We start from the raw sequence: 12,178 nt of genomic DNA on the forward strand, positions 1-12,178 counted from the left end.
TATAAAATTGCACCTGTGTGCACTGAAATCTCTAGCTGGGTGCCCTTCAACAGCAAAGTGTTGTCTCACGCTAATAGTTACTCTCATTAGCTAGGAAAAATAGTACTCACATTTACTGTTGGTTCAACTTTAATTTTGGCCTCTCATTACTGAGATCCAGAGGTCTCAGAAACCACAGTAGTGACCTGCATGCTTCTGCAGTGGCTGGAATTAGTCACTAGAGGGTATAGGTGTATACGGATTCAAGGCACTGTTCTAAATAGCTGGAAATGATAATATTTGCCTTGGATGTAAGAAAAGGCTCAGCTGCTTAAAACAGTTATAAAATGAAAACAAGGCATGGACAAGGAGTCTGCTAATTCCACCAAAATGTTTAATACCATAATAGATTTTCACTGAAGTACAGAGCTAATGTGAATATTTGTACAAAATACGTGGTTAAAAATAGTATTGATTTATAATATATACAGATATGTCACATCTGTGTCAGAAATGCAGACACTTGAATGAAAACATGAGTAATGTTTTTAAATCTACAACGACATACATGAAATATTTCTGCAGCTACCCACAGTAGGACAACTTGCCAAATTGACACTTAAGGATCTGTCAGTCATTACAGATGGCGTTTCTTTCAGAAGTTTCTGAACAAGAACTCTGCTCTAAAATGGATTCAAAACATTTACCTTCACTAACCAAATAGTGAAGAGAACACATCTGTGTGACACTAACGTAGACACAACTTTCTCATACTAGATAAATGATCAATTACAAGAATTTGTTAAAACAAGGCTGATTTTCTGGTGTGTAATAATAGAGAACTTTAATCCTTCTTGCTGGGTACTCTTAACTCAGGTGAAGAAGCCCCTGACTCAGGGGCAGCAAATGGGCCCTTCTTCATACAGCTCTCATTTACATGGGTTTAAATCCTAACGTCTGTCTTAAGGTTCTGAGTATCTTCATTTTTCATTAACTTTGAGGCTGCTCACCCTTCACAGCTTTCCCAGCCTTACTCCAGCAAGAACCTCACTAACAAATGTCTCCGATTCTAGGCTTTGTAGCTGCTGCATTGGCACACAATCCTATATTGAAAGGATCCACAGATGACTCTTGCTGTAGCCCCAGAATCTCCGTGTAGCAACTGAACAAATTGACAAAAGGGGTGAGACGAATTAAGGCTATTTTTCCATGCTTTCTGAGCATCTCTGCCGTGGAGGCATTCGGGGTTCGTGCCCTTCAGTCGGGAGTGCTGCTGCTGCTCTACCTCTAACAGTGCAAGCTTCCCTCCCCTCCAAGCCAAAGCAAATATACTCAACCCTTCGACATGTGGGAAGGAGCTTTTACAACACTTCTTCCCTTGTAATTTTACCTCTGAATGCCGCAGTCTACGTGTATTTTAAAAGAGAGCACAGCTCACATTAGAAAAAACATCTCCTTTTAAGAGGAGGCTAGGATATTTGAAAGCTGCTGGACTCCCCCCAGAAGATGTGCTAAAGCAGGAAAAGCAGTGTTGGGTTTTGTTTTTTTGTTAGCATAACTAGTTATTCAAGAGCATTGCATGAGGATGAGTATAAATGAGGATCTGTCTGGGACTTTAATCCATACCTGGTTTTGCCTTTTGGTAAAAGAGATACAAAATATGATTTCTTAGCCAGATGGGAATCAAGAAAATGCAAAGGTCTTAAATTCATCCTAGTATGTGAGAGAAAGTCTTAAGTGGCTAAATGTTTAGTGGTAAAATGTTTACCACTAAAAAAGGAACAAAAATAAATTTGGTAAAGGTTCTTTAGAGGATGTGATCTGAAAGCACTGTAGCTTTAATCAGATATCCACAATAACCTACTTGAATCCCCTCTTCCATAGAAAGCTTGTTCCAGCTCCCCAGATTCGTGACAGATACTGTCTTCAAGCAAGCTGTTCCCGTAAGTCTATCTCTAACACCACCAAACTGACTACATTCCATCATTGGGCAGTAAAATACTGAAGGACCCAACCCCTGTGAGCTGCTGAATCCATTTTAAAAAGTTGGGCCGATCATCAGGGAGAGAGTTGCTAACTACAGACCCAATTGCAGAGCTGCAGTCTGCTCTGCACCTTCCAACTCGTCCTTCTTAAATCACCGTTTCTCTTGCTTTGATTGTAAGTCTTCAGGAGAAAAAAACGAGGCTGCACAAGGAACAGCAATAGCCAGACTATCAGTTGTAAAGTGTAGAGAGCCTCAGCTGTAAGTAATCAAGGCACGAGCCATGGAAGCCTCGGGCCCCTGCTGCAGCTGGGAGAAATACTTTTAACTCCCATTATTCAGTATTGTGCAGGGTTAGGTTGCATGTTATCACTTGCATGCACAAATGCCCAGTATAAATAAATATTGCCTATCTGTGTGTACAAATTAAGTGTGTACTGAAGTTACACACACAGAGTCACGTCCTCAACCAAAGACCAGTTTGAGATTCTCTGGGACATACAGCTCTCTACCATCCACAACTGATGCTCTGAAGCTTATTTCCAGGTGCTATGCTGAGTGCCAAGCAAGATGGAAGAGCCACAATCAACATGTTGGTAATGCAACATTTCAGTCCGATCAGATGAAGAACCTTACTGTAGTTGGGAAAAGCTCATTTGCTGCTCAACAGTGAAGAATAAATCAGACCTCCTATAGTGCATTTTACCTCTCAAGTATTCCATAAGAAGATGATTATTACTTTTTCTAATCAAGACACAGAGGTCAAGGCCTGTCTTTTCAAAAGGAATCAGTAAGCTCAGAGCTTACATTTCCAATGAGGCTTCTTAAGCGGATCTAATTTTCAGAATCATGAACAATGGTCCTTTGAAAACTATGTCTTTTATGCCACACACCCAGAAAAAAAATAAATCATTTTTCCAAATACAGATCTCAGTGATCAAATATAAGAATTTCACAATACAGTTAATCAGCAAACTCATCTCCTGGTTTCCAATCCTTTGCAAGATCCAGTACAAATTGACACAAGAGACTACAAACAATTAGTTTCAATTTTTGTAATAATTAATGTTAATAGAACTTTTTCCCCAGCCTGGATGGTAGCTGGATGCTACAATGTTTCTTATTCAATCATTCATGCCCACTGTATTTAGCCATTATTACAAAAGCACAGTAAGAACCACATTAGCTGTCAGGGATGTGCTTTTGCTCATCAGGGACTGCGCTGTGTTCTTTTTTTGCACACACCTAGCCAAATCCACAGCAAACCAGTGCAAGTTCACGTGACTGTGAAACTGCAGCAGTTTAAAATGGAACACGGCATAACCTGCCAATAAGAGGGCTATTTTCTCTCCGTAATTTCTACTGAAACAGTTTGACCTATGTCACCCATTTAAGCATTTTCACTTCTACCAGTTGAGAGCCCAGTGGTATATACCACACTAGTCAGTTTATTAATAGAGCTTAACTCTTTAAATGTTGCCTTTCAAAATGCCAATGCAAGCAGAACACAAAAATATTGTTTGCCATATTTATTTTTCAAACTAAGCTCTGAATTATACAAGTGTAAAAGTGATGAATTAGCCAACAGCTTTTTAATACTCCTATAAAATATGACTAAATAGAATATTTCAAAAGTATGTACAATATAATGGAAACGCTAACATAATCTGTCACAGTGCTCAGACATACCACTGTAATCAAGTCTTGCACGATGGTTCAGTCCATTACTCTGTACAAAGAACAGTCTTTCTTTTTGCAGAAAGCTTTTTCACTGTTGCTGAATGGGAAGGAGGGGGGAAAAGACCAAAATAAAAACAACCCACCTCTCCCACCCTATTTAGGATTAAATAAATGTTAAACAATTTATGCACGGGGCACATTTTTATAATATAAAGCACTTTACAATAACTATGTCTGTAGTCTTGTTATGGTTGAGGAAGGGATGCTCTTGCCATGTTTTCTTGCTGAAAACAAAGTGTACTTGAGTGTGTACGTATACGTTAGGAAGGGGGGAGTTTGTACTACCTTGTCTTAATTACAAAAATCAAGGCCACAAAAATTCTTTGTTCTTTTGTTCCAAAAGAGCAGATTCCAAAATACCCTTTCTCCATGCGTTGTCAATGTTTTCATCCTTTTAACTGTACTTAGGAAGTCATTAAAATTTCGATTTCGTATCTGAAGAGGTCAGAAAGGACAAGCAGGCAGCAGGCAACAGAAACAGCAACTGTACTCCCCTGATTTTCTCCTTCCATTTCCAAGCAGCAGCAGGAGCAATGTCCACCCAAAAGAGGGCCCCAGGGCATCGCTGCCAGCCGCTCCCATGGGCACCTGCTTTGGAAAGGAAATTAAAAGGACACTGTCTGTGTCACTGTGCATCAGAAGCTGCAATGTAACACAGAGATTTCATTCTTATTTATACTATTACAACATGAGAGAATCTACTTTAGCACTGCGGACACCCTGTGAAAAGTGCAAGTCAGAGGGACTGAGTTCATAGATGCTACACAACAGATAATTCCCACTGAAGTAAGTAGGGACTCTTGCCTGTGAATTACTGAATTAAATAGGGCAGTTACTCTTCCAGATGGTCAGCATTTTTTTGAAAGAAGCCTTTCTTCTGTGCCAGGCAAGAACCAGCCTTTAGCAAAATACCAGGTTCTCTTTAAGTCACAAATCCTGTTACTTTTATGATGGGGACATTATTCCGTAATACTTGAAACATTTTTCCTTGATGACCGTTATTTTATCACATAAAGGTGATACATAAGCTTTGACCATAGTTACAACAGGCTTCTTTGAATTTTCAGGTTTGTAGTTGTGTTTCTATTTCTGTGCTTTAACCAGTGAGCCATGTTCCACGCCCTCCTGGGTAGTACTACGTAGTTTTGTGAAGACAAAGAGTAGTCATTGAAAGGGGCCTGTTTTAAATGTCTGAAAATGCACTTTGAAGAAAGAACATTTAAGATCCAATGCTTTAATTTGCAGTATAGTTTTACATCATTTGAGGCCAAAGTCCGTAGTTCAGAACCAAGTCTCCAAAGTTTAAGCACATGGATACAAGGACTAGATTCAGCCTCCAACACTTCTGCATGGAAAAAAATCCAGAGTATCAAATTTGATTGGAGAAGATGTCTGATTGCTTACATCAATCGAGGATGTGGCCAGTAAATTCTTCCATACAGCACGTATCAACAAAAAACCTTAGGCGTTTAAATCTTTCTCTCCCTGTTTGTACTGGTCTAAAACCCATGGACCTTAGCGTTCTATATGTTCTCAAAAACAACAGTGGTGTTACTTCTGAAATATTGTAGGTGGCCTATGACGGTGTTTTCAACAGGAACATCAGGTTACAGTCTTAGGGTAGTAAGTGACTATTTATTGAAACCATTTCTAAATGCATCACTGAAAAAATAATTGAAGTGAAACCTCTAAGGAGTTACTTTAAGACAACTTTACACAGATATCATGAAGATACTAAAGCCCCATTTTTTGTTCAGTCTCTGCTGTATTTAATGTGCTTCTATTAGTATAACACACGCACGACGATGTCCATAATGCAGTAACAAGTATCACATTATAGATATACGCTAAGTAAAGCACTACATCTCAACAGGAATATTAGGGGCCTGTGGTGGTCGCAGAATGAACTATATGAGAATGCTTAAGTCCTCATTCTCAGAACATCCTTCACGGTGCACGTTGAGAATGGCATCTCCTGTCTTCACCGACAAAGCAACATGCTTTTCTTCCTGGAAGTACTGGAGAGCCAATACCCCAGCAAGGGGGACTTGACTCTGCTGAAGCTTGTAGCCTCACTGCTAATTAAGGGTAGAATGGAACCCTCCCTCAGAAACCAGATCATTAGGTTTTATGACAAAAATCTTGATTACAGAACCTAAGCTGACTTTTCAGATCCTAGAATGAGCTTCCAAGATGTATTTACTTATTTTAACTTGTAAAGGATTTTAAACCGTGGAATCTCACTGTGCCATTTTATAGTCACTTTTGGGAGTACAGCTGCAGCTAATTAGCTTAAAAATCCCACCGTATCTTACACATATGCTCAGTTTTCTGCAGTATTAATTTCAGTGGAACTACTCATGTGCATAAATTAAGTGCATGCTTAAATATATGCAAAATCTGAGCTCAAATGTCTAGAAAATATGTTCTCAAAAGGACAAGTATGCATAAAAAAAATCATCATGGAAGGTCTGCCAGACAGGGAATCCAGTATCTGCCTGCTGTCAGCCATGATGAAAACACAGAACAATTTTTGTAACCCAGTATACAGTGCAAGTGAAAGAAACATGCAGGACAGAGTGAAAAAAGGGGATTCAATTGCATGCAGTCTAATTTCAAGTGTGTAATTATGGTCCTGTTTTCTTTGGCCTAAAAAAAGAGAAAAAAAACAACAAAAGAACACCAACTAACCTCTCCTCACCTCCACAAACCCAAACTGCATACAGCTCAAAAAGGGCTTTAAAGCACAGGAAGTGGGGAAGGAAAAGGTCTGAATATTAGAGATGTACGAGTAATTACTAACAGTTTCAGGGCTATTCAACACACCACTAGGAAAGCATTCAGCCTATATCATTACTAGAACTTACAGCTACGACAGAGAGCAATGAATCCCTCCTTAAATAAGCAGTTTCTCTTTCTGCCTCAAATTCAGAAGTACCACTCATACCTTTATGGAAGATAAAATGACAATCCCTGTTGATATTCTGGCTCCCTTCTCCTTAGAGAGAAGGACTGAAAGACACCAGACCCTCCAGCCAGCTGCTATCTCTCAGCCCAGAGAGCTCTGTCTCACATCCCTGCCACCATTAAGGACGAATTTACTCTACAGCTGTTGGTGGAAGAGGGTGTTTTTCTGATATTTCTAAAAATGTTGCAAAGATAGTATTCCTTACAGAAACTCCAGGGGGATTGAAAAGGCCACCAAGCTGCTAGTAGATTAAAAACAACACACATGCCCCCCTTTAAAAAAAAAAAAAAAAAGGGAAAAGACTAAGGTCTGGTGGGGAACTGAGGAGGTCAGAGGAGCAGGCTGCTTGATGAAGGGCAATAGCAAGTATTCTGGGAGTTTGAATATCAAGCCTGCTATCAGCCTAATTGCCCACCCTGAATGATCTCTCTGGTAGTGGTGTTTCAGCATGCAAATTATAGCTGTGAAAAAATCCTCAGACTGAAACCCTCCCTTGTTTCTTCAGCCTTGTTTTGTCCTTTCCAGAAAAATCTATTAGTTGGTGTGTGATATGGTTACATATACAAAGATCTTTTTCCTAGCCCTTTTATTACATAGGCTTGATTACTGTAAAGGGATTTCAATGAGTTTAATGTCTGGTACTCAAAAGGCAATGGCTGCCTTTCAACAAAACAAAGCAAACAAAAACCAAGAGCTGTGCTGGAGGAGAGAAGTGCTGCTTCTGCCGGAGAGGCTCAGTTAGATACAGGAGGTGGCAGACCAGGGCGTCGGGTTTGAATGATTTTTGGCTTTGGAGAATTCTTTGGGTCCTCGTCTTCTTCCATGTCGCTGTCACAGACATGCACTACCACACTGGGAGTGGACTCTGTTCCTGCGTGCAACTCGTATTTCTCCCCTGGAAGCAGAGAAAAATAGTTAGATCAAAAGACAACAGTCTGAGTAGCAGTACAGACCATGGCGCTCTTGGACTGCAGAATACTCCTGTACCTGGATAGGGCAGATGAGCGTGTGCTGCTCCTAAATGTAGGTGAGGGCAAGCATGGCTAGACAATATCAGCTATCACAACAGATTCTGGGGATCCTGCCCCTGGGAGGCAGTGATCATTGGTCTGTAAGGCATAATAAAATACCTTGGTTGTCTATAATGGTGTTTTACACCAATATTAGTGACCAACAGCACTGAAAAAAAAAGTACAAAGAGGAGAGAGAACACAGAAGTTCATGGCTAAGAAGAGGGACTGGAATCCAACCTATCAAACATTTGGTCTGAAGTCATGTCACACCTGTTGGGTTAGGGTTATTCTTTTTTGTTGTTGTTGTTTTCTTTCAGTCTAGCATGGCTCCAGTCCCATTTAAAGTCCACTAGATTCTGCAGCTTGTTGCCTCCAGACAGACATCAACACTTGGTCCAACTGCTCCAGAAATAAAAAAATACATGTATCTGCTCCAGAAGGATTTTGAGATTCAAAGCTCTTTAGCTGAGACTGAAACAAATTTTGTCTCTACAGATGAGACTACAGAGTACAGTCTATAAATGCTCACTACCAGACTAAATGCTTAAACAGTACATTAGATTTTCTAAGTATACATTCCTTATTTAAGTCTCCACCCAGTACTCCTGTGAGGAAGATTAATATGGCTTAGGTGGTTACTTGCAAGAGTCCACAAGCAAACAAAGGAAAATCAAGATCAGGCATTGGACTTCCAGTCCTGCATTCAGTCTGTTGGCACTACATGTGTTGTGGATTGTACACAGGATGTAAGTAGGTATTGGTTATTAAATTGCAAGGAATTAATTTAAGACTGTAAAGAAAAAAAAGTCCCAACGGTGACATTTCTGACAGGATGACTTGGTCTTTCAGATGTGACAAAGACCCATTCACAGCACTGAAAACTAGAAACCATTCCAGATACTGCGCTTGCCCCCTTCTGGACTATTTCTCATCACTCTCATCTCCAAGACCCACAAGCCTCAGTTAAATTGAACTAGGCTTACAGTGACCACACGCACACCTGATAGCTTGGTTTTTTCTCCGTAAGACTGGTCCAGAACCACTGCATATTTCCTGAAAAATATTCTGAGATGACGACGGTGAGGCCCAATATACCTAGCTGACCTGTATTCGTGGTGCAACAGCTCCTAAACGCCTGCATCACTGGCAGAACCTGGCAGGGCTAGGTGTTGTACGATGAAAGTGAAATGGCAGTCCCTACCCCAAAGCACTTGCAGTTTGCTCATGTTACTAATTTGGACTTTTATTTATTAGCAACTTTGTGGCAGATTAATTCATGTGAGGAAGGGGTTGCAGGTTTGGCCCTTCATTAGCACACGCAGTTCTGGGACTGTCATCACATGGTATTTGTGCTGACAAATTCTTCGTTCAAATAAGACTGGGTGGCTTGCGACTAGACGACATTCTGCATTTTTGCCTAAAAAACAGTCGGCAACTAGTGAATAATAGCTATAAGTCAGGCATCTTGCTGTGAGAAATATTTTACTGCTGTGATACCATTAATGTTGACATTTAACTGCTCTATTTTTAGCAACCTTTCCTCTGAATCCAAATTGAGCAAAGCATTACAGGTCTTGCTGATAGGCTAAAATATAAAAAGAGAAATAGCTTGGTTGTGCTGCATTGAGAAATTATATGGTTTTTCTTTGCCTATTTTCCCTCTGGGCTTCAGCTAATTTCTCAGCTATGGTCTGACGTCAATGCTGCCAACCAGCACCGAAGGCTACATTGGTCACTGTCAGCTACAAGCAGCTCTGCAGTGCTGCACACACACAATGCTGGGCCCTTTCCTCATACACCAGCACCATGAAATAAATCAGATTCACTGCCCTCTTAAAAGGTAATAATCTCAGTTCAAATGCCACATTCTTTTACTGTTCAAATCCTTCCCAGAAGGACTTTTTCTGCTGAAAAAGAACAGTGGAAATAACTACAGACACAAGGAAAAAATATTCAGATGCCTCTGGCACAAGTAACTGCAACAGCAATTAATGTCACTTTGCAAATCAAAATGTGATGCACTTATAAATCAGGTTTTTAAGGCATACGGTTATTTCTGAACATAAATGAGCTGCAGACTCAGTTCTGTACTCACAATTATTCATGCCTGCAGAACTGTGGCTCAAACTGCAGAAAACCTTTTTATGGCTGAGTTAGGAACAGGACAACAGTAACTATGGGACTTTTATACAGCCGTGTCTTGTTCCTAAATGTAACCATTGTTTGCAGAAAAATACTAGGGTAATAAGTACAAAATAAAAATCCAATAGATAACAGCCAGATTACCCCTTCCCTTCTGCTTTTTTTTTCTCTCCTCTTAAACAACACCTCCAGCATAAAAAAAAAAATTGAGCTAAATCTGCAGCAGTTAAGCTAGTGGAGTAATGGTTGAACCACTGCAATCGAGTTAGGTTTACAAGACATACAGGTTGTCCCAAGCTAAGAGTAGCAAGTCAAGTTAGCATAGTTAAGACTCACCAACTTCTGTAGTTAATATCACTCAAGCATTTCTCCAGCTATCTCATTCAGCTGTCTCTGATGCTGCCTCCTTTGCATTCTCAGGCCTTACATTGCCCCACCGCTCCTGCTTCTCCCGCTTGCCTGGAGAACTCTTACAGGCTAAGCCAAAGGATTCTTGGGGAGAGGTGTCTTTCTCCTCCAGCAGTCTTTGGGCTGTCTCTATCCCTTATTATTAAGTTGTTTAAATATTCACATAAGCTGAGATAACAATGGAAGCTAACATAAATTTACTCAGAAAAATATTACAAAATTTGTCAAATATGCTCGAACATCTAAACTCTGCCTTCAGGGTATAATGCAGGGAAGAATTCAGCTGTGGCACCTCCACCATATAGATTTGTCAGAAAAGGTTCCTAACCCCTGAAAATAGCAGCGGTGTCCCTCTATTCATTTGTTTCACATAAGAAAAAAAAACAGGAATTTGAAGTTTCACCATTCAACAGTGGGCCTAGCTGCTTTTATGTCACTTGGCACTACCTTTTGTGACCACATTTGCCACAAGCAAACCCACAGCCTCAGGTGACGCAAATAAGATGACCCCAAGAACAGCACAAAAGCAACTTAGGGTATTTTAGAAATAAAAATAACGGCATGTGATTTTCTATCCCTTTGTGAATCAGTACTATGAACTTTGATGGTGCATCTCTTGTCTAATGAGGCACTTTTGTCCAGCAAAGAGTATGTTCATACACTTAATTAATAATGAAGAAATGGTAATGATACTGTGCAGCTACCTCATCCCTGATTCTGACTCATGGTAAAAGGTTAATGGGTTCAGAGCTGTCCATTCTGTGTTAAACGTGTCATTAGCTTCATAAAAATACCTTCCCCTTGTAGTCCCTTCATCCAAGTGCTTTACAAAAAATATGGTACAAATAACGGGTAGTCCTTTGCACGGGTGCATGTTTATTCCGGAAGAGCTACAACCCATCCCATATAATAGCTCTGCTGCATGGATCTGCCATGCGCAATATGGAGGAGTTGCTCTCTGGAAGTCCATTACTGATGTTTGCAGGAGAAGGGCACCCTCCTATCCAGGCTGGCAGAACAAGGCAGAGGGAGAGCTTTCTACTACACCCAGCAGCTCTCCTGTACCCTGCCCCTGGTAAGGGGAGGGAAGGGCAGAAGCAGGCACAGAACACAGGGGAGAGGAAGGGCAGGGATGGAAAATTTTATCTATCACCCATCTGCCTGCCCCTCCACCCCTTTTAATCCTCTCTGGAAGTCATCTGAAGTATTTAGTAATTCCTTTCAATCAGAGAGAACAAACATGAGAGTTTGAAAACACCTGGGCATAGAAAACTTGCCGTGTGAGACATGGTTTGAAGTCCCTGTGTGCAGCATTTACTGGGCAGGGTCCTGCTCTTCCCCGTTTTCCCCTTCCCCTGTGCAAGGGTAAGCCAAACCAAGGGCGGAGCAGGGGCAAGAGCTACACATCCTCCTCAAGAAACCCAGCTAGAGCATGGCAGGAATGGCTACCTCTTAATGGCTCAGAGACAAAAATGAAACCCTGACCCAACCCCTCCTCTGACCACTAATCATTTGCAGACCCAGCAGCCAAGTGGCACAGACTATTGCAGGGTCTCCTTTGTGTCCCAAGAGGTACCACTGTGGACCTAAGAGCCATCATCTGTAACACTTCAGAATGGTGCTTTCATAATGTGAAAAATGTATTTTCCATGACCTGGAGCATAGCCTGAAGGCATTTAGGAGGTGCAAAGCCTGCTGGAATGCTGATGAAGGAGTGGGAAATGTAGAGAGAACTGAAACTGGTACAAATTCGTCTATATGGGCTGCTGGAGATGGTGCCCAGCCTGCACTGGTTTTCAAATAGTGCCTGAAATTGTGGAGGCGAGTGCTAAGTGACAGAGGGAGAAATCACACTGGGGAGCACATGGAGCAGTTACGCACTCAGGACCCTGACCTACATTGTGTGTTATTGCATAGCGCAGATCTCATCAGTGGAGCCATGAT

The 12,178-nt window shown here is 41.0% G+C and overlaps 1 protein-coding gene across 2 annotated transcripts in view; it reads right to left on the reverse strand.

Annotated features, from left to right (window-relative positions):
• Positions 1-353: 353 nt before the first annotated feature.
• RCAN2 (regulator of calcineurin 2) overlaps positions 354-12,178 on the reverse strand; it is a 93,285-nt gene continuing 81,460 nt past the window's right edge. For both annotated transcript variants that reach the window (XM_069805620.1, XM_069805621.1), the window contains one exon: positions 354-7,566. In XM_069805620.1, the coding sequence (XP_069661721.1) occupies positions 7,406-7,566 (161 nt within the window). In that variant the 3' untranslated portion in view covers positions 354-7,405. The remainder of the gene's footprint in view (positions 7,567-12,178) is intronic.

The sequence above is a fragment of the Haliaeetus albicilla genome, chromosome 18 (assembly GCF_947461875.1).
Source record: "Haliaeetus albicilla chromosome 18, bHalAlb1.1, whole genome shotgun sequence".
In the NCBI taxonomy this organism is placed as follows: Eukaryota; Metazoa; Chordata; class Aves; order Accipitriformes; family Accipitridae; genus Haliaeetus; species Haliaeetus albicilla.